Here is a 20,723-nt window from a genome sequence, read left to right on the forward strand (position 1 = left end):
AAACAAGATTGGGATATGTTAGGGAAATTCAATATTGGGAGCTGTCAAGGCAGTATAGGTAGAAACTCCAGGCATCCAGACAGTCTTTTGTGCCCTTTCTGGACAGCCTGCTCCCTGGGACTCAAGAGCCTGTCTGGCTGCTGAGCTCCCAGGAGGTCCAAGGGGTGTGACCTATGCCCCTCCCTCTTCACCCAGGGCTGGCTATAAAGCTGGCCAGCCCTAGTTCTCAGCAGACCCAGCCAGGCCCAAGATCCTCCAACAGCCTTCTTGGGGACACATCTACCGTCCTGAACTGTACCATGTGGTCCCTGTGGCTCTGCTTGGCACTCTGGGTGATGCCACTAGTGGGCCCTGGGGAGGCCTTGACTGAGGAACAGGTCCTGGACAGCCTGCTGCAGCAGCTGCAGCTCAGCGAAGCACCCACCATGGACAGGGCCGATGTGGAGGAGCTGACCATGCCTCCTGATGTGCAGGCCCAGTATGTATCCCTGATGCAGCGTAGCCATGGGGACCGCTCCCGTGAGAAGAGATTCAGCCAGAGCTTCCGAGGTGAGTCCTCCACCTTCTGCATCTTGATCCTTAGTGGGGAGGGACAGACAGACTGCCCTTAACCATTCTGGTAGTGTCAAGAGGCCCCTGCTTTGTGAGGCTCTGTGGAGAGACCATGTGGTGCTTATGGTTAAGGGGCAGTGAGGAGGGACCATGGGCCTGTGAGGGTGGGTGGATCTGGGTCCCTGGGCTTTGGCTGTGCATTGATAGATCTCTCAGGGCCAGGAGGAGGTGTGCCAGGCTGGACCTGCTGGCAAAGCCCAGGCCCCAGAGAAGAGGAGGAGATAGAGAGCTACTGGGCTTGGGTGGGTATGGCTAGAACCAGGTTCCCCCAGGGAACTAGGTTACAGGCAAGACTTCTCTGTTTCCACATTGCCACCCTGATCTGAGGGTGATCTGGAACAAATTTCCTTAAAAACCTCTTTCAACCATTTGCTACCTGGAACAGTGGATGACTGTTTCTCATCTGTCTCCCTCCCAGCATGGTGAACAATGAAGTGAGTGAGTGGCTGTGGGTAGTTGGGAATATTGAAGTGTGACAGCAGAGTGTCCAGCTGTCAGAGATGCAGCTGCACCTCCATCTTAGTGCAGCCTATTGCCTCAGAGCTGGAACCATCTGCTAAGGGCCCAAGCTACATCCAATGCCGGACACCGCAGGTGCTGATATTTGATTTTCCATATGTTGGAGTTATCCAAGAGTCCCAGAGAGGCCTCTTCCTGCTGGTGGAAATCGTTATTAAGGGAGTCCCAGACTCAAGGGAGATTTTTAGGTAACTGGGTTTGCCCCAGAAACACAGAACAGGGGCTGGTCTCTCCTGGCCTGGCAGCCTGCTCAATGGCCTTGCCACCTTCAGAACTCCCCTGGTGTACTGAGAGGCTATGCTGACCCTGCTCTTGTCGCCAGAGATGGTGGGCAAGTTCTTGGTGTCCGAGGCCTCCACGCAGCTGCTGGTGTTTGGCATGGAGGGACGACTGCCACCCAACAGCGAACTGGTGCAGGCTGTACTGCGGATCTTCCAGGAGCCTGTCCCCAGGGCCACGCTCCGCAAGCAAGAGAAGCCGTCCACGCGTGGCCACCGGGCCCGGATCACCATTGAGTGGCTGCGTGTCCGCGACAATGGCTCTAACCGCACCTCCCTCATAGACTCCAGGTGTGGATCCTGGCTGCTGTGTGCTGGGGGAATGGAGTAGGGGATGGAGTAGGGAGGAGGCTGCTTGGTTGAGCGCGAGAAAGGGGCGCAAAAGGGGCGGGGCCAAGGGATGGAGGCGGGGCGGGGCCAAGGGATGGAGGCGGGGCGGGGCCAAGGGATGGAGGCGGGGCGGGGCGGGGTAGTTTCCTCCCAGGATCCCACCCCTCACGCGGTTCTCTGTTTCAGGCTGGTGTCCATCCACAAGGGCGGCTGGAAGACCTTTGATGTGACCGAGGCTGTGAACTTCTGGCAGCAGCTGAGACGGCCCCGGCAGCCCCTGATGCTGAAGGTGTCCGTGCTGAGGGAGCATCTGGGCCCCGGGGCCTCGGACGCCCACAAGTTGGTCCGCTTCTCCGCGCAGGGGGCACAGGGCGCTGAGCAGAGGGAGCCTCAGCTGGAGTTGCACACGCTGGACCTCAAGGACTATGGGTATGCTGCGGCTGGGAGGCCAGGGACACAGCAGATGGCGTGGTCCGGGCCTACCATCTCAGGGACTGGCTAGGGGGCGGCTGTGCAGACTACCCAGGATAAGACCGATTCCTATATGTTGGAGTTTCTAACGATAGAAATTGTATTATTCAAACGTTTATTTATTTATTTACTTACTTATTCATTCATTCTGGGGATTGAACTCAGGGGAGGTTTATGACTGAGCTACACTCCAGTCTTTTTTTTCCCCCAATATTTTTATTAGTTGTTGATGGACCTTTGTTTTATTTACTTATTTATATGTGGTGCTGAGAATCGAATCCAGTGCCTCACACATGCTATCAAGTGCTTTACCACTCAGCCACACCCCCAGCCCCACTCCCAGTCTTTTTTATTTATATTTAAGACAGAGTATTGCTAAGTTGCTGAGGGTCTCTCTAAGTCTCTGAGGTCTCAAATTTGTGATTCTCCACCCTCAACCTCCTCAGTGGCTGGGATAACAGGCATGGGCCATGGCACCTGACTTATGAAAACATTTTGTTGAAAAATGATGCCACTGAATCATACACATTATTATAATCATCTATTTTCACTTTTGCCATCATGATTAGTCTTTGAAAAATATTAACTCTAGCTGTTAGCAAGGCTGAATTCTTTTTCTCATGGGACAGTTTAGCTATTTGGAGCAGACAAGGGCAGCATAGTATAGTCAGCTTTCTGGATCCGTGGCTTTCACATCTGTGGATTCAACCAATCACAGATCAAAAATATTTAGGGGAAAAACCCTCATCTTACTGAACACGAAGAGCCTTTTTTTCTTGTCATTATTCCCCAGACAATGCAGTGTAACAACTATGTACAAAACATCTACATTGTATTAAGTATGATAAGTAATCCAGACATGATCTTAAGTATATGGGAAGATATGCATAGTATACAAATTCTACCATATTTTATACAAGGGACTTGAGCAGTGCAGATTTGGGTAGCCAAGGGGGTCCTGGAACTAATCCCTCATGGATACTCTATATTGAGGATGACTATATAGTAGTTAAGACCAAGCCCTTTGGAATCAGACAGTTGAAGTTCCATCTAGTTCTGCCTTCCACTGGCTTCATGTCCTCTGGCTTGTCCTCCACTGAACATCTTTGGGCTTCATTGTTCTCAAGTGTAATAGGAAAACCCTCTCCAAGTTTCATTTGGATGAAATGTAGGTATCACCTGATAATACACATGGCATACCTAGGTCAATGTCTAGCATATTAGGAGACTATTAATAAATAGTAGGTCACTTTATATTCTGAATGTTTATTCATTTGTCTTCTATTACAAGTACCAAGTTTTTTTTTAATGTAATAAAAGATGGATTTAAATCTCCTTTCAGATTCTCCACTAAGCTGCCCACTGGACCTCCTTATCTCGGCCCTTCGGCTGACCTCTGACCCTATCTCTCCTTGCCCCCACAGAGCTCAAGGCAATTGTGACCCTGAGGCACCAGTGACCGAGGGTACCCGCTGCTGCCGCAGGCAGGCATACTTGGACCTTGAGAAGACAAAGTGGGCTGACAACTGGGTCGTGGAGCCCCCTGGCTTCTTGGTCTATGAGTGTGCAGGCAGCTGTCTGCAGCTCCCAGAGCGCCTGGCCAACAAGTGGCCATTTCTCGGACCAAGACAGTGCATCGCCTCAGAAACAACCTCACTGCCCGTGATTGTGAACGTCAAAGAAGGAAGCAGGACCAGGCTCCAGGTGGTCAGCCTGCCCAACATGAGGGTGCAGGAGTGCAGCTGTGTCTCAGATGGGGCTCCTGTATCAAGGGGCCTCCAGCCATAGGCTCTTGAGTATAGCAGTATAGCCACTTGAGGCCTCTGCAGAAGCAGGTCTTAACGTAGATCTTAATTTTACGCTTAGCAATCTACCCTTGTCCCAGTTTAGTGCCTCCATGTTATCTTTGCCCTATGTTCTTCCAGTTCCTGTCCTTCTTGTCTATCACCCATCCTAAGCACTTACATGAATAAATAATGCAGTTCCAGATGCTGTATTCCAGTAGGAGACCCTGGCCTACTTAGTAGAGGATGTGGCTGAGCAATGAACAGATTGTCAGCTCAAAGTTTCTATTCCCTGGAAAATTCTCAACTGAGTAGGGAATAAACCCTATAATGAGAGCTGGGGAAATAGAACTGATTTACTCTAAAATACCTGATGAATTAGAACAATTTAAAAATCCCTGTTTCTCCTGCACAAGGAGGTAGCTGAAAAACAACTCCTTTTCCCCTAAATACTGACCTATTTTTGTAAAGGTACCTAGGTCCCTGTTTCCCTGAGAGGGTGATGAAGGAGGGAGGATGAAGGGTTTCAGGCAAGGGGCTGTAGACAGGGAATTAGGACCCCTGATTTTTGATTCTGATGGGGCTACAAGCTGGGACCTCCAGCAAATGCAGAAGACTTTGGGTTCCTGTGTCCTCTTAAAAAGGAGGAGTGGGCTTCAGCTCTCAGACTTCTTTGCCCCAGGGATCTGATAGTCCCTCACACTATCTTCTACTCCACAGACATTGCCTGTGTGTATTTAGGTGATCCCCCACTGTTTTAGAGAACTTATCACCAGAGACCACATGTATTTACATATTGCTGTTCTTATATTTAGCAAAATTAAATGTAGATAATATGAAGAAATAAAATGAAAGTGATGTTTCACTCTATGTCTCTATATTTAATTTCTAGTACTCTACTCTTTCTTTAAGAGAGAAGGAAGTGGAAGCAGACCCTCATCGTTATACAAAACACATGTATGAATATGTGAGAAAAAAAGAAAAAAAAAGAATAGCATTACCTTAGATTAGGTAGAGAGAAGTGATGGGAGGGGAGGGGAGGGGTTGGGGAGATAGGAAGGATAGTCAAATGAAATAGATATTATTACTGTGTGTATTTATGTGACTGCACGACCAATATGATTCTGCCTACTCAGAAAAATGAGAAATTATATCCCATCTGATTCAAATGTATGATATGAACAAAAAATTTTAAAAAAGATTTAGCTATAAAAAAAGAAAAAAGAGAGAAGGAAGTGAATATGAGGGAAGGAGAGCAATGTAATGATTGCTCTCAATCATTAAAGAAAGGGGGTGGCCAAGGACTCTCTCAACTTCTAGGGGCATTGAAGACTATAATAACTAAAGTTAGTTTAGGCTTTCATTTATGATTTTTATATTTTCCCACACAAATCTCATTTCAAAAATAGTATTGTGAATATCATATATTTCTTCTTTTTTAAAAAAATTCTTCCTAGTTATACATGGACACAATATCTTAATTTTGTTATTTATTTTTCTCTGGTGCTGAGGATCAAACCCAGTGCCTCACAAGTGCAAGGCAAGTGCTCTGCCACTGAGCCACAACCCCAGCCCTAGTCCTTCTTTTTGTAAAGCACTTTAAACTCTGCAAAGATGGTTATGGGGTCCAGTGGGGTGTAGTGTTGAGGTAAGCAAGCTTATATTTATTGAGCATTCATGAAGAACCAGGGATCCAGGCTATGTCACATATATTAAATCACTTAAATTTTTGCAGCTATTCTTTGAATTAAGTATTCTTATTCCCGTTTTCAGATATAGAAACTGAGGCCAAAGCAATGCAAATCTGTTGAATTTCCACTCCATAGAATGGGTTATATACTCATTCCCACTCCAGTTCCCAATAAGTCGGCTTTACTGATGACACAGACATTGGGTTCAAATATCATTTGGAAGCTGTCATATCTGGCATTTTCCCTAAATTTACCTTTCTCATTCACTGGGGTTTTCTTATGCCCAACTATGGAGAAAGTTATACTTTAAGTTCATGGACTATATCTTACCACAAAGCTAATAAATATCAACTGAATAGTAGAAGAAAAAAAAATTTTCTGAGGACAGCCAGGATTTGAGGACATGGCAAGAGTATTATAGAAAGTAGGGGAAGAACAGTTGGCTCTGATTTATCAATGGCTAGATCATCTCCATAAGATATCAGAATGAAGCCTTTATATGTGGGCGTTGTAAGTACCATATGGCAATGGTTGCTTTGTCTGTAAGAGGGATATGATTATTTTGTAAAGAATTCTACCTGTTATTCAGTGATGCATCTGTGGCTCTGAAGTCTATGGTCTCCCAGCCAGTAACATATAATCAGTGTTAAGGATGGACCTGCTCATGCCAGCTTGAATGAGGCAGGAGGATCACAAGTTTGAGACCAGCCTTGGCAAATTAGCAATACCCTCAGCAACATAGTAAGACCCTGTCTCAAAAAAAAAAAATTAAAAGGATTGTGGGTGTAGCTCAGTGGTAGAGTACCCCAGGGTTTAATTCCCAGTACCAAAATAATTCATTTTAAAAATACAGGAGAGATTTGGCTGGGGATGTGGCTCAAGTGGTAGTGCGCTCGCCTAGCATGCGTGCGGCCCCGGTTCGATCCTCAGCACCACATACAAACAAAGATGTTGTTGTGTCCACCGAAAACTAAAAAATAAATATTAAAAAAAATACAGGAGATGGCTTCATTTCAATGTAAATAAAGATGTGCTCATTAGCTCAGGGAGACAGTGTGGTAGACAGAAGCTTCTCTCTAAAGACATCCATACCGTAATCCTTAGAACTGGTGAATATGTTATGTTACATGGCAAAAGGGACTTTGCAGATGTAATCAAGATCACAAATATTAAAATAGGGAGATTATTATGGATTATCCAGGTGTACTGAATCTAATCACATGAGCCCTTTAAAATCAGAAAATGTTCTCTGGCTAGAAGCAGGAGAGATGAGATAGAAGGGAGAGGTCAAAGATATTTGAAACATGAGAAAGACTCAGCCTACCATTGTTGGATTGAACATGAAAGGGACCATGATCTTGGGAATATGAGTGGCCTCTAGGAGGACTGAGGGCTCTGGGCTGATAGCAAGCAAGGAAAAAAGACCTGATTCCTACAACCGCATGGAACTAAATTTTCCCAGCACCTGAATGAGTCTGGAGGCAAAAATTTTTCCAGAGCCTCCAGGTAAGAGTCCAAGTCAGCTGACATTTTTATTTGATTTTGTGGAACCTGCAACAGAGACACCAGCTGAGCCTACCGAGACTTCTAACCTACAAATTGTGACAGTAAATTATTTTGTCTTAGAGGCTAAATATGTGGTGCATTATTACAGCCACAATAGGAAAAGAACACAAAAGTGAGACGGATCCCATTATAAGTGGTACATAGTCAGGAACAAGGTGCAGGCCTATAATCCTAGCTAAAAAGGAGGCTCAGGCAGGAGGATCAAAAGTTCAAGGCCATCCTGGCTAACTCAGTGAGAACCTGTCTCAAAATGAAAAGAGAAAAGGACAGGGGTTGTAGCTCAATGGTAAAGTGCCTCTGGGATTAATCCTCAGTACCAAAAAAAAAAGAAAAAGAAAATTGCCACCAAGAACTTAAAGAAGAAGGAAGCTGTGGAGGAGGTGGAGATTGGAAGAGATGCTCCAGCTAATCTGAACGCTATTGAGGAAAATGGGGAGCAGGAGGTGACAATAAGGTAGAACATTAAGAGGAAGAAAGTGGGGAGGAGGAGGAGGAAGAAGAGGGCCGTGGTGGGGAAGATGATGGAGATGAAGATGAGAAGGCTGAGGCTGCTAAGGACAAACAGTACAAGATGATGATGACGACAATGTGGATCCAGGATGCAGATGAATGAGGATGACTAGACGGCAAAACTTAAAAATAGTGGTCTGTGTTGGTTGGTTAGTGGCAGAGCGCTTGCCTAGCACATGTGAGGCACTGGTTTGATTCTCAGCACCGCATATAAATAAAATAATTAAATACATAAAGGCCCTTCAACAACTAAAAAATATATATATTTTAAAAAAACCTTAAAAAATGGCTACCTGTGACCTATTCACCCTCTGCCTCCTATCTCAGACTCTAAACACAGTCACCTTCAAGTAGAGAGGCCCTCTTGCCCAGAGGGCAGAACCATCCACAGATGGCACCTGCTGTCTATCACCCAACCAAAACCACAACATGAATTTGCAACAGGAAAGGATTAAAAAAAACAGAAGTTCCACGTACCTGCTTTTTTTTTTCTTCAAAATACCTTAGAAAGGAAATTTTCTTTGTATTTTTTTTTCAGTAATGAGGTTTGAACCCAGAAGCATTCTGTCTCTGAACTACATCCAAACTTTTAAAAAATTTAAAAAAAAATGTTTTTGGTACTAGGCATTCAACATAGGAGTGCTTTATCACTGAGCTATATCCACAATTCTTTTTATTTTTTATTTTGAGATAGTTTTGCTAAGTTGTTGAGGGTGCTTTTAAGTTGCCAACGTTGGCCTTGTGATCCTCCTGCCTCAGCCTCCCAAATCGCCGTGATTACAGGCATGCATCACCATGCCTGGTTTGCTTTGCATTTTTTTTCTTCTTTTTTTGTTTCTTCTATTTTTTTAACTTATGCTTTAAATTTTTGTACATATTGTAGGAGTCACCTACTTTTAATGATCTTGAATGACCCAACCAGTCATTGGGGCATTCTTTGTCCTACTTATGACTTTACTTGTAGTGTGACTATGTTTATTATAATCTCAAAGGAGAGGGAAAGAAAAAGAAAAAAAACAATAAAAAATTATTCCAAGCATTCCAGTAACTTTTTTTTTTAGTTGTAGTAAGACACAATACCTTTATTTTATTTATTTATTTTTATGTGGTACTGAGGATCGAACCCAGGGCCTTGCACGTGCTAGGCAAGTGCTCTACTGCTGAGCCACAACCCCAGCCACATTCCAGTAACTTTTTATGTGTGTGCTATTAGTAGATGATTTATATGAGATGGTTAAAAAAATATCAAGATAAAAGGTTTATTTTATTCCTTTATTTTTTGTCTATGATGTTGCTGTTTACTTATTTATATGTTTGATCCATGTGTGAAACAATGATGTCCAACAGTAAAATGGAATCTTATTTTGTTGAGTTGTTCTAACAAAAAGTAAAACCAAGTTAAAGATGTGTCAGACTGCATAGGAAAAAAGCAGTGTAGAGAGTTATTCTCCCAAAGCATCATTAATGGTTTTCCTTTATTGGTGGGATTAAAGACATCATTTGTGGGCTGGGGAAGTAGCTCAGTGGCAGAGCAATTGTCTAGCATGTGTGAGCCCCAGGGTTCCATTCCCAGCACTACAAAAACAAAACAAAACAAAAAACCCCAGAAAACAAAAACAATAAGACAAATGTTCATTTTCACCTTTGTTCTAATTTCTAATTTTTCTATATTTAAATATGAATTTTTTGTGTAATCAAAAATAAATGAAAGCCAAGTGCATGCCAGTAATCCTAGAGACGGAAGACTAATGCAGGAGGATCTCAAGTTCAAGGCCAGTCTCAGCAACTTAATGAGGCTCTGTCTTAAAAAATAAAAAACATAAAGAGCTAGAGATGTAGCTCAGTGGTTAAGAACTTCTGGGTTCAATCCCCAGTACTGAAAAAAAAAAAGTGCAAAAATGTATGCAAAACCTCCTAGAGAGGTTCTTAGGTCAGGAAGGACCTGGGTGTCAAGGGATTTGTCATCTGTGTAGCTGGGGACAGCTCAGGTTCACCCCCATTGCCTGGATCATCTCAGTTCTTAGAAGAGACGGGCCAGCTGTTTTTAGAGCTAAGCCAGAAGGGAGGGCCTGAGAGTGAATAACAGGACAAATAAACACACACACTTTGTCTGTGGCAGCTGGAGGGAGAGAACCCAGAACTGAGAGGAGGGAGGAAAGGAATTGCAGGATGGTTGAACCTGCTTGACTAGTGGCTGGGAGAATAGAAATACCCTGGCTGTCTGGCAGACACATCTGTCTTGTTCAGTAGAGCAGGCACCCGAGAAGACAGTTGTATACAGGGAGAGAATATGTCCACGGCAGTGCCAGGTTAGGGCCCTTCTTGAGAATGTGTCCCAAGTGACTGAATGAGGATTACAAGCCTCTCCTCTCATCTCATCTCTCTATCATTTCATTCCCAAAAGAACTTTAACAGACATCAGTCATAATCTCCCTGGGAGCCATGGAAGAGGTTATAGCACCAAGGAAATAGGCCTTTAGCATCAGCAAGCCCCTTAAGTCCCATGAAATGGGATTACCTTTCATGAAAATAAATAACAAAGTTGTGAATATATGGGCTGTGGGTGTATCTCAGTGATAGAATGTCTGCCTACCTAACATGTGGGAGCTCCTGGGTTTGGTTCCCAGCATCAGAAAAACAGAGAAGGAGAAAGAAAACGAGGGAGAAGGAGGAAGAAAGAAAAAGAGGGAAAAGAAGAGGGAGAAAGAAAGAGAGAGAGAGAGAGAGAGAGAGAGAGAGAGAGAGAGAGAGAGAGAAAGAAAGAAAGAAAGAAAGAAAGAAAGAAAGAAAGAAAGAAAGAAAGAAAGAAAGAAAGAAAGAAAGAAAGAAAGAAAAACTGTGTACATGTGAAATTTGGAGATGAAGCTGGGCATGGTGGCACATTCCTATAATCCCAGCGATTTGGGAAGCTGAGGCAGGAGACTCTCAAGTTCAAGGCCAACTTGGGCAACTTAGTAAGACCCTGTTATCAAATTTTAAAAAATAAAGGACTGGGGATATAGCTCAGTAATAGAGCACCCCTGGGTTCAATCCTTAGAACTGCAAAAACAAAATAATAGAACTCCAAGTACTGTAAAATAACCAGTTTCTTTTTAGGTGCTGGGGAATTGAACAAAGGGCCTCTTGCATGCTAAGCATGGGCTCTACCACTGAGCTACATTCCCCAGCACAATAACCAGTTTCTGATCAGCAGTTTCCATTTTCAAACTTGGGGAGCAAGTGCTTTCCTTGCTCCCTCTCTTGTGTTGTCTGACCTGGCTGGGAACAAGCCAGCATTGGAGATCACCAACACGGGGTCTTCCTTCTTAGATGCTTATAGTCCTCCCATTTCACCCCCTCTTCCTGAATGGATAAAGAAAATTTGTTTCTCATACATAATAGAATATTGTTCAGTCATAAAAAGGAGTGAGGTCCAGCAACTCCTCTCAGTCCCCTCTTGCCCTGCAGGAATTCTCTCTTCTCACTTGCATAAATATTACTCTTTTATGCTATTAAAAAACAAACAAACAAACTTCATCATTTGCAGCATTCTCTTTTTTGGCGGGGGATGCTGGAGACTCAACTCAATCCAGGGGTTCTTTACCACTGAACTACATTCCCTAAACCTTTTTCTTTCCTTCTTTATTTTTTTTTATCCTTACTAAGCTGCCTAAGAAAGTCACTAAATTGCTATAGCTGGTCTCAAACTTGGGATATTTCTGCCTCAGCCTACCCAGTCGCTAGGATTACAGGTGTGGGCTCCCACGGCTGGTTTATTTTTTGAAATTTTGATTAATACACACGCATTGCTTTTCTAATAATAATAATTAAAAAAAAAGTTGTATTTGCTCCTGACTTAGAGGTGCTGTAAACGGGATTCTTGGAGGTGTGGCTCAGTGGTTAATCACTCCTAGGTTCAATCACTGGTGCCACAGGGGAAAGGGGTTAAAAAACAAAACAAAACAAAACAACCCGCAAGGGGCGACCACGAGAGAGGGGCACCCAAATGCAGAAGGGGAGTCTGGGAGCCAATCATTTCCTCAACAAAGGAACTGGTCCCGCTTGCGATCTAGTCAAGAAAAAAAATTCACGCGGAACCACGCAAGTACAAGCGAATAAACCGCAGCTGCCCCGCTGCCACACAACTTGGGCTGGGAGGGAGCCAGCAGAAAGTAGGGGTTTCGAAGAGCGGATCCCGCTAATCCCGGGTGGCACCGATGCGCTCGGTCTGGGCCCCCCAGGTTTGCACCATCCGGTCTGAGCCCCGCCAGGAGAGCCTCATTCATATAAAATCGGCAATCTGGAGGATCCCTCTTGGTCATGAGGGACGGCTGACGGCCAGCGCCAGAAACAACATTGGCCAGGCCTCCGCGAGGTCTCGGTTCTGAGTCCCACACCACGCGGGGACCGCAGACTCCGAGTTCACGTCGCTGCGCCGGATGTGCACAGGACCAGCCCCGGAGCTGCACCAGAGGTTGAGAGCGCCGGTGGGGGCGGGCACACGGCTCAGAACGACCGAGGATTGGCTATCCCTGCGATCCTGGCCGCGGATTGGTCTCCCGGAGCTCCCAGCTGCGGATTGGCCTCCCGGGCCACGTGGCCTACAGCAAGGCCTCTGCCAGCGCCTCCGGTGTGAGTGAGGGGGCCCGCGGGGTCCCGCCTAGGAGCCAGCCCCGGCGGCTATCTGGTTCCGGAAACTGTCGGGAACTCTCAGGATCCGGCTTCTTACTCCTGTTCTTCCGTCAGCAGCGTCATCTGGGTCTTACTGGGTTTGTGCGGCGGCCGCTGGGACTCGGGAGCCAGCCACCATGAGCGTGGGTTTTATCGGCGCTGGCCAGCTGACCTGTGCCCTGGCGCGGGGCTTTACCGCCGCTGGTGAGCGCGTGGAGGCGGGAGGCGGATTCATTCCCGGGAGGACTCGGCTGGGAACCGCCCTTCATCCCACCAGCATGAATGAATGAATGAATGAATGCGGGAATTTGCGTATCATGGGGTCGATGAGACTGTTTTTAAGCGGCGAGTCATCTTATATCCATCCGGGTAAGGGATTAAGTTGGTGTCGGAGACTAGCACTGTGAGAGCAGCTGTGCGTTGTGATCTGATCCCAGGAAAAGCATGGCCACCGGGTGGACAATGATTCCGTTGAAAAGTCTTGTCTTCTGCAGGCATCTTGTCGGCTCACAAGATAATAGCCAGCTCCCCGGAAATGGACCTGCCGACGGTGTCTGTGCTCAGGGTAAGAGGGATGGAGGGCTGTGGGGAGGAGGGTGGAGACTCAGGAAAAGAATAACCTGAGATGAACTGAGTCAGGCTGCCCCTGAGCCTCTGGTCTTTGGGTTCCCAGGAACATCTCAATCCTTCCATCTTCTCTGGAGCAGCTTAGGGTAGTGGTGAAACTAGTCTTGAAAATCAGGATCGGTCCCCTTTCCCCAGTGTTGAAGATTAAACAACCGAGAAGCACCGAGGCAGAAGAAAAAAGTTTTATTTGAGGGGTAGAAGAGAGAGAGAGAGAGAGACTCCTCCAGAGAGGAGGGGTTCTAAAGCTGGTGCCCCCTAGGAATTGGGGTGTCCTGCCAATTTTATACATTTTAGGTTTCCTTTCTGCTCATGCCCCTTCCTCCTCTTATCTTGCCTGTGAGATCAAAAGGTTCAGTGACCAAGGATCTGGAAAGGAGCTGCCCAAGGGACATCCATTAACCACTCCTTGCTGGGAAGAACAATCCCCTGTAGGCAGGTGACTTTGGCAGCTGGTTGGAGAAGGGGGTATTAGCATTTTATTTCCTTTTGAATCAGCTCCATCTTCCAATTCATTAATTCGTTATCTACCCTGACTGTCCTTTTGTCCCAGTTTTAGTGGGAGCCCCTAGGCTGGGAGACTTGGGGTCAAATCCAGACCCTGAGTGCTAGAGGCAGGTGTTAGAGGATTAACTGAGGTAATTATACATGGGTGCATATATATACATATAGTAGGTGCCCAAGAAAGACTTATTTTTCTTTATCAATTAGTCCTGTGATCTTAAAGTAAGCAATGACTGTGAATCGCTCCTTCCTCATTTATAGTAGTCGCTTTGCTGCTGTCCTAAGACATGAATGAACATGTTAGCAAAGAACCTGGGGAATTAGAAGTTTCTCTCTCACAAAGCATAATAGCCTGTCTTCTTCCAAGACCTTGGCAGCATGGTAATGGATGGCTGAGAAGACAGGTGTCCGGCAGTGTCTGTGTGATGAGTGTCTTCTAGCCACCGCTGAACCACTACGTAGAGGCTGTGCAATCTGGTGAATCTGTGCAAAGTGGCTGGGGTTGGAATAGGACCTGACCCAGCTCTGCTCCCAATCCCTGGGACTAGATTTCACTTTTCCCGTTCGCCTGTGACACTTTTCACCATGGAGCATTCTCACCTGGCAAGGGGGTGCCTTGGATGCCAGAAGATTGGTGAGGTTGAGGGGACAGCCACTTCCTGGCTACCTTGGTGAAGCTTTGCATGTCCAACCCCTGTGCTTACTTGTCTAGTAGCAGAATGGAAAATATTATGTCATTTGGGGTGGAATCCTGAGGGGACAGGGCAAGGAATTCAGGGCTGCAGCTGGCAGAGTGGGCTTAGCAGGGTTTCACTTCTCCTTGGGGGGCTTGGATTTAGCCAGGCTCCCCAGCACTATTAGCTTTGCTGTCTCCTCTTACAGAAGATGGGCGTGAACATAACCCGCAGCAACAAGGAGACCGTTAGGCACAGTGATGTCCTGTTCCTGGCTGTGAAGCCACACATCATCCCCTTTGTCCTGGATGAGATTGGGGCCAGTGTACAGGCCAGGCATATTGTGGTCTCCTGTGCAGCCGGTGTCACCATCAGCTCTGTGGAAAAGGTACCCGTCTCACTCCTGATGCCCTTTGTGTGAGGAAAGGGTGGCCTGGGAATGGCAACTGAAGGGTGGGTGCTGGTGGGAATTATGGCCCTCTGTCTTGTTGCAGAAGCTGATGGCGTTCCAGCAGGCCCCCAAAGTGATTCGCTGCATGACCAACACACCTGTGGTGGTGCGGGAGGGTGCCACAGTATATGCCACTGGCACCCACGCCCTGGTGGAGGATGGGCAGCTCCTGGAGCAGCTCATGAGCAGTGTGGGCTTCTGCACTGAGGTGGAAGAGGACCTGATCGATGCCATCACGGGCCTTAGCGGCAGTGGACCTGCCTATGTGAGGCCCTATCTGCTCAGTCGACCTTCAGGGAACCTAGGCAGCTAAATGGGCTGGCAGGCAGTCTCAGGCTGGGGGACAGTACCTACATCTTGGGCATGGCTGACTGATGAAGAAAGCTGACCACTGGAGCTAGTTCCAATCATCACAAAAAATAGACCCTGGGGAGGGCCTTGTGTCTGCTGCCCAGGGCTCAGTGAGTATCTCCACAGGCGTTCATGGCCCTGGATGCATTGGCAGATGGTGGGGTGAAGATGGGTGTGCCACGGCGACTCGCAGTTCGATTAGGAGCCCAGGCCTTACTGGTCAGTGTCTTTTTCCCTGCACATTTGGGACCAGGGTGTGCAACGGAGGTTCTTATGGGTCACTGAGCTGGGGATGGGCTGGTTTGGAAGTTGGCATAGGGATTGGCCATGAATAGTGGGTGTGGGGAGGTCTGTCCCACCGTACACCAGCAGTTTCCTACCCTCATGTTCCTTCATGCTGTAGGGTGCTGCCAAGATGCTACTGGATTCAGAGGACCATCCAGGCCAGCTCAAGGACAATGTGTGCTCCCCTGGCGGGGCTACCATCCATGCCCTGCACTTCCTAGAGAGTGGGGGCTTCCGCTCTCTGCTTATCAATGCAGTTGAAGCTTCCTGTATCCGAACACGGTGGGTATGTCTTGTTGTCCTCTGCCCCAGGCGCTCCACTCCCAGCCTACCCTGGACAGGGCTGGGCTGGGCTGGACTGCATCTTGCAGTCCTTCTGTCTTAGGTCTCATCAGCAGTGCCAGAATGCACTTATTAGACCATGACTTATTAGACTTAGCCAAGTGTCTACAGGCCTCACTTCACTTAATTCTTACCACAGTTTTGATAACTGGGATTAACTTTGATTTATAGATGGGAAAGTTTAAGATCAAACAGCTAATAAGTGATGGAGGCAGTATTCAGCTTCATCTCTGACTTTTTAAAAAATGTCAGTTCTTTTTAGTTATAAATGACAGTAGAATGTATTTTGACATATTATACATACATGGAATATAACTCCCCATCTTGTGGTTGTGCATGACTTGGGGTTTTACTCGTTATGTATTCATATATGAATACCTTTGATTCATTCTACTGTCTTTCCTATTTCCATCTCCCTTCCCTTCTTTGCCCTTTGTCTAATCCAATGAACTTCTATTCTTCCCTCACTCACCCCTTATTGTGTGTTAGCATCCCCATATCAGAGAGAATATTCAGCCTTTGGTTTTTTGGAATTGGCTTATTTCATTTAGCATGATAGTCTCCAGTCATTTCTGACTCTCTTTTATTTTAATTTTTTTAAAGATGTTGATGGACCTTTATTTCATTCATTTATTTATATGTGGTGCTGAGAATCGAACTCAGTGCCTTACACATGCTAGGCAGGTGCTCTACTACTGAGCCACAACCACAGCCCCATCTGTGATTCTTAAGCCCTGTAATTTTTCACACTTTCTCCCTCCCCGTATGGTCATAGATACCACTGGAGTGCTATGTTTAGCTTGGATCAAATGAGGTAAATAAGACAAACCCCTACTTAGTTAAATACTAAGAGGCTGAGGGGAGCATTTGGTTTAGGGTTCTAATATTTGGTTTATCAAATTTCGGGTCTGAGGCTCTATGGATAGGGAAGATTTCATAAAGCTCTTGCTCTAAGATGTATTGCCTTCTTTCAACCCTTTTGGGATTTTGTCTGCAGAGAGCTGCAGTCCATGGCTGACAAAGAAAAGATCTCTCCAGCTGCCGTTAAGAAGACCCTCCTAGACAGAGTGAAGCTGGAGTCTTCCACAGTGTCCACACAAACCCCCTCCAGCCCAGGAAAGCTCCTGACAAGAAGCCCAGCCCTGGGAGGCAAGAAGGACTAAGGCATCATCTGCCTTCATGTCTGTGATCCCAGAGCTCTTGCCTGATGGGTCTTGACCCCTATTCCCTCCTCCAGCTGCAGGAGGGGCCAGCTCAGGTGGTTTCAGGTCCCTCTGATAAACTCCTTAGATCTATTCAGACTAAGCTGCACTAGTTGCCTCTCCTGTGCCATGGGGGAAGATGCTCTGAGGGGTGGTGGTCAATGCTGGAAGCCAGATACATCCCTGTACACCTCTGCTCATAGAGTGGCTGATCCCTGAGTCAGTGCTTAGCTGAGGGGGAAGGTCTGGGGAGGACTTCAGTTGGTGTCCTTCTGGAGTTTGATATCAAGACAAAGAAGCAAGAAAAAAAAAACAAAACATGAAAGGCCCATCTGAATTGATACATGGAAAGGAAATGAGCAATTTAAAATTATTACAGTTAATCAGAAGTGTGTGGTATTAGGAGCTTGGGTGTAGTTCAGTGGTAGAGAATTTGACCAGAAATGGTGAGGCCCTGGATTCCATCCCCAGCATCACAAAAAGAATTTTAAAAAAGAAGTGTGTAGTATTAGATAATGCTTATATTTAACTATAGCTTCATAGATGTGCCATTTAGAAAGTGTTATTCAGTGCTAAGTGCTTTAATAAAGTTTATTTTATATTATCCTGTTTTTCTTTTGCTTAGTCTTATTTTGTTCTAGAGAATGTGAGGCCATTACTAGATCCTGCCTGTACTGTTCAAGAGCAAGAGTTGCAGATGAGAAGTAATAAGGATCCGAGTATGATTACTCCAGCCCTGTTCCCAGGGTCAGGGACAAGATGTTGTGTTCTAGAATGGGCAAAGTTAATGGCAGAGAAGAACCAGTAGCCCAGGTGGGGTGTGGGCAACAGCCCCAGATACAAAGGAGAAAGCTGTGGGAGTTGTGGGTCAGGAGCCATGCTAAGCCTGTGATCCCTGCCACTGTCCTCTGAGGCAGGGACTCCTTTTCTTCACTTGATAGGAGATGCTGAGGCCTACAGGGGAGAAGCTCCTTACTCCTAGTTGTGCTGCTGGTCAACAGTGGGTCCTTTGTTCTTAGCCACTGACTAGTCTCCCAGAAGCTGGGGCTGGTTACACCATCTACACAACCAAACTGAGCCTGCAGCTAACAGCCTGTTGTCTGTGGCTCACATACTGAGCCCTGTGCAAGAGCTCCTAGGAACAAGCTTCCTTTTTTTTTTTTGAAAAGGTGCAAGCATTGGCAATTACCATCAGCTTGGAATTGCTCAGGAGGCTGAGACAAATTTGAGGCCAGCCTGGGAAACTCTGTGAGACCCTGACTCAAAATTAAAAAGGTTAGGAATGTAGCTCAGTGGCAGAACACTTACCTAGCATGTATGAGGCCCTGGGTTTAGTTCACAGTGTGGCCAAAAAGAAAATAGGAAATGGCAATAACGTGTTGGGAAGGATGTGGAGTAATTAGAATCCTTGTCTATTGCTGTTAGGGTTGTGAAATGGTGTGGCCACTTTGGAAAGCTGTCTGACAGTTCCTCGCAATTAAACAGAGCTACCAGAGAACCCATCAATTCCACTCTGAGGTATAAAACCAATAGAAATAAAAACATGTCTTGGGCTGGGGATGTGGCTCAAGTGGTAGCACGCATGCCTGGCATGCGCGGGGTGCTGGGTTCGATCCTCAGCATCACAAAAAAAAAATAAAGATGTTGTGTCCACTGAAAACTGAAAAATAAATATTACAAAATTCTCTCTCTCTTCTCTCTCTCTTTAAAAAAATGTCTTTATAGAAACTTGCACATGAATATTCATGGCAGCTTTATTAATAATAGCCCAAAGGGGTTGGAAGTGTCACTCAGTGGTAGAAAACTTTCTTCGCATGCATGAGGCCCTGGATTTGATCCCAGCACTAGGGGGAAAAATGCTAAAAGGTAGAAAAAGAAATCCAAGCATGGTGGCACACACCTATAATCTCAGCAACTCAAGAGGCTGAGGGGCAAGTTTGAAGTGAGTCTCAGCAACTTAGCAAGACTCTGTCTCAATAAAAAGGTCTGGGATGTGGTTCTAGGTTTAATCCCCAGTACAAAAAAAAAAAAAAAAATCTGTACAATGAAATGTCATTTGGCAATAGGAAGTACTGATACATGCTACATATAGAAACTCAAGAAAGGATGGGTGAAAGAAACCAGTTACAAAGGACAATTATACCTAATTCAAATACATTAATTAATTTTTAAAAATGACAATTACTGTATGATTCTACATACTGAGGTCCATATCTGATACCAGATTCTGTCCTCTGCACCTGGCCTGCTGGTAAGCTATCCAGGATGACAGAAGTTTGTCCCCTTCATCTTCCTTTCCTTCAGTCCCTGCAAGATCACCCACTTCCTTGGCTTAAATCTGCCAACATAGATTTACTGAGGACCTACTAAAGCCAGCTTATGTCTTGGCACATAGTGGGGAGTGGAAGCGTCCAAGCCAAATTTGACTGAAGTTGTCTGGTGCCCTGGTCCTTTTCCAGGGAGAGGTGAGAGGGCTTCATCCTTGGGAGAACCATTTTTGGTCTCCCCAGGACTTCAGTTCTGCCTGGAGGTGCTGACAAGCACCCAGGACTTCCCCTCCCAGCTGCACACCTCACATAGCTAATTCTAGTCAGGGTGGCAACTCTCTGAGGTGGTCAAGGGAGCTTACAATGTGTCAGGCCAGAGGTTCTATAGCTTATCTCAGTCCCACTAGAAACCTGAGCCACCAGGAACCCCCTGGATATCTCCTATGAGAGCTGGCACTGGGGCCTAACAGAGCCTTTCTGCTAAGTATGTGCTGAATGCTCCTCTGTGGTAAGTGCCCTGTGGGGCCAGGGTGTGGCCTAGTTGGTAAGACTGTCCCTACTGAAAGTTGCACAAGAACCAAAAACAGATGTGGACACACAGGAGATGTGGCACCTGTGGGAAGGAGTGAAGGCAGCATGCAGAGGGCCAAGAGAGTAAGGAAGTGTTTTTGTCTTTTCACCCCATCTTGGTCACATGAGAATGGGCTCTGGGCCTGGAACATTTCCTTAGCAAGACAGAGTGTTCACAGTTGTAGCTGGACTTGTTACCTTGTGTGGGAACACAATTCCTGTTTAAGCCTTATTGTGTATATTTCTTTGGTTAAGTATATGTATTGTATGACATATGGCCAACCCACTGCTATATCAGTTCCCTGAGATGAGGGAGCAGGGTCCTCCTGTGGCATAGAGGGATGAGTGCAGGCCAGGGGCCCTGGATGGCTGCTGGGAAGAAGTCTCTAGCCATGAGGGACCAATGCCCACCACCAAAACTGATTGTATCCTGTCTTATCCATGAGTAAAGCCAGGCCATGTTCTAGCCAGTGCTTGACTAGTTGTGTTTTCCTTGACAAATTCAAGAACAAGAGGCAGTGAGTAGAAATGCTAGGATTTCTGGGCTGGGATTGTGGCTCAGCGGTAGAATGCTTGCCTAGCACGGGCGGGACCGGGGATCGATTCTCAGCACCACATAAAAATAAAGGCATTGTGTTGTGTCCATCTACACCTAAAAAATATATATTAAAAAAAAGAAAAAAATAAATGCTAGGATTTCTATTCCTAATAACAGGTAGCAGATGCCACTTGCCCAACACTGACTGACCACCTGTTCCCTCCCTGCCCACTCTCTGTTCCCAGCTCTTTGATTCCTCTCAGGACTCCTAGGCAGGCAGGTCTAGAGCAGCCTTCATCCCTATTTCATGGTGGACTTCCTCTCAGAGCCCCAGAAAAACATTTCCTTATCCATTGTGTATTATATATTACAGGAGAGTATCCATTTTAATCTCCTGTATGCAGGGATAAAAACTTCTGCATCCATCTTTTACTGATAGCTCCTTTGGGACATGGGATTGAGGTTGACTTCTCATGATTTTTTTTTTCATCTGATCTCATGACT

The 20,723-nt window shown here is 46.0% G+C and overlaps 2 protein-coding genes across 3 annotated transcripts; both read left to right on the top strand.

Moving 5' to 3' along the window:
• Nucleotides 1-299: 299 nt before the first annotated feature.
• Nucleotides 300-4,847, top strand: LOC107140358 (left-right determination factor 2-like). The gene is made up of 4 exons (XM_015483370.2): nucleotides 300-549; nucleotides 1,454-1,700; nucleotides 1,926-2,168; nucleotides 3,635-4,847. Exons 1-4 carry the CDS (start codon nucleotides 300-302, stop codon nucleotides 3,996-3,998), a joined length of 1,104 nt encoding a protein of 367 aa, XP_015338856.1. The 3' UTR covers nucleotides 3,999-4,847.
• A 7,484-nt stretch (nucleotides 4,848-12,331) lies between these two features.
• Nucleotides 12,332-17,200, top strand: Pycr2 (pyrroline-5-carboxylate reductase 2). 2 transcript variants are annotated; one of them, XM_015483587.2, is made up of 8 exons: nucleotides 12,332-12,372; nucleotides 12,490-12,615; nucleotides 12,906-12,976; nucleotides 14,422-14,601; nucleotides 14,708-14,929; nucleotides 15,142-15,234; nucleotides 15,419-15,582; nucleotides 16,640-17,200. In XM_015483587.2, the coding sequence occupies exons 2-8, from the start codon at nucleotides 12,549-12,551 to the stop codon at nucleotides 16,803-16,805; spliced, it is 963 nt and encodes a 320-aa protein (XP_015339073.1). In that variant the 5' UTR covers nucleotides 12,332-12,372; nucleotides 12,490-12,548; the 3' UTR covers nucleotides 16,806-17,200. The 2 variants fall into 2 exon arrangements, with proteins under 2 accessions (XP_015339073.1, XP_048665256.1); XM_048809299.1 differs by lacking the exons at nucleotides 12,332-12,372; nucleotides 12,490-12,615 and adding an exon at nucleotides 13,907-14,173 and having other exon boundaries at nucleotides 12,960-12,976.
• Nucleotides 17,201-20,723: the final 3,523 nt, after the last annotated feature.

Source organism: Marmota marmota, unplaced genomic scaffold (genome assembly GCF_001458135.2).
Source record: "Marmota marmota marmota unplaced genomic scaffold, marMar, whole genome shotgun sequence".
Classification (NCBI taxonomy): domain Eukaryota; kingdom Metazoa; phylum Chordata; class Mammalia; order Rodentia; family Sciuridae; genus Marmota; species Marmota marmota.

Bases quoted from the DNA above. Each gene is read 5' to 3' on its own strand.
- LOC107140358 (XM_015483370.2), top strand. From the start codon at position 300: ATGTGGTCCCTGTGGCTCTGCTTGGCACTCTGGGTGATGCCACTAGTG. The intron at 550-1,453 runs GTGAGTCCTCCA...TCTTGTCGCCAG, and splicing joins ATTCAGCCAGAGCTTCCGAG to AGATGGTGGGCAAGTTCTTG. The intron at 1,701-1,925 runs GTGTGGATCCTG...TCTCTGTTTCAG, and splicing joins ACCTCCCTCATAGACTCCAG to GCTGGTGTCCATCCACAAGG.
- Pycr2 (XM_015483587.2), top strand. From the start codon at position 12,549: ATGAGCGTGGGTTTTATCGGCGCTGGCCAGCTGACCTGTGCCCTGGCG. The intron at 12,977-14,421 runs GTAAGAGGGATG...CTCCTCTTACAG, and splicing joins CGACGGTGTCTGTGCTCAGG to AAGATGGGCGTGAACATAAC. The intron at 14,930-15,141 runs GTGAGGCCCTAT...GTATCTCCACAG, and splicing joins GCGGCAGTGGACCTGCCTAT to GCGTTCATGGCCCTGGATGC.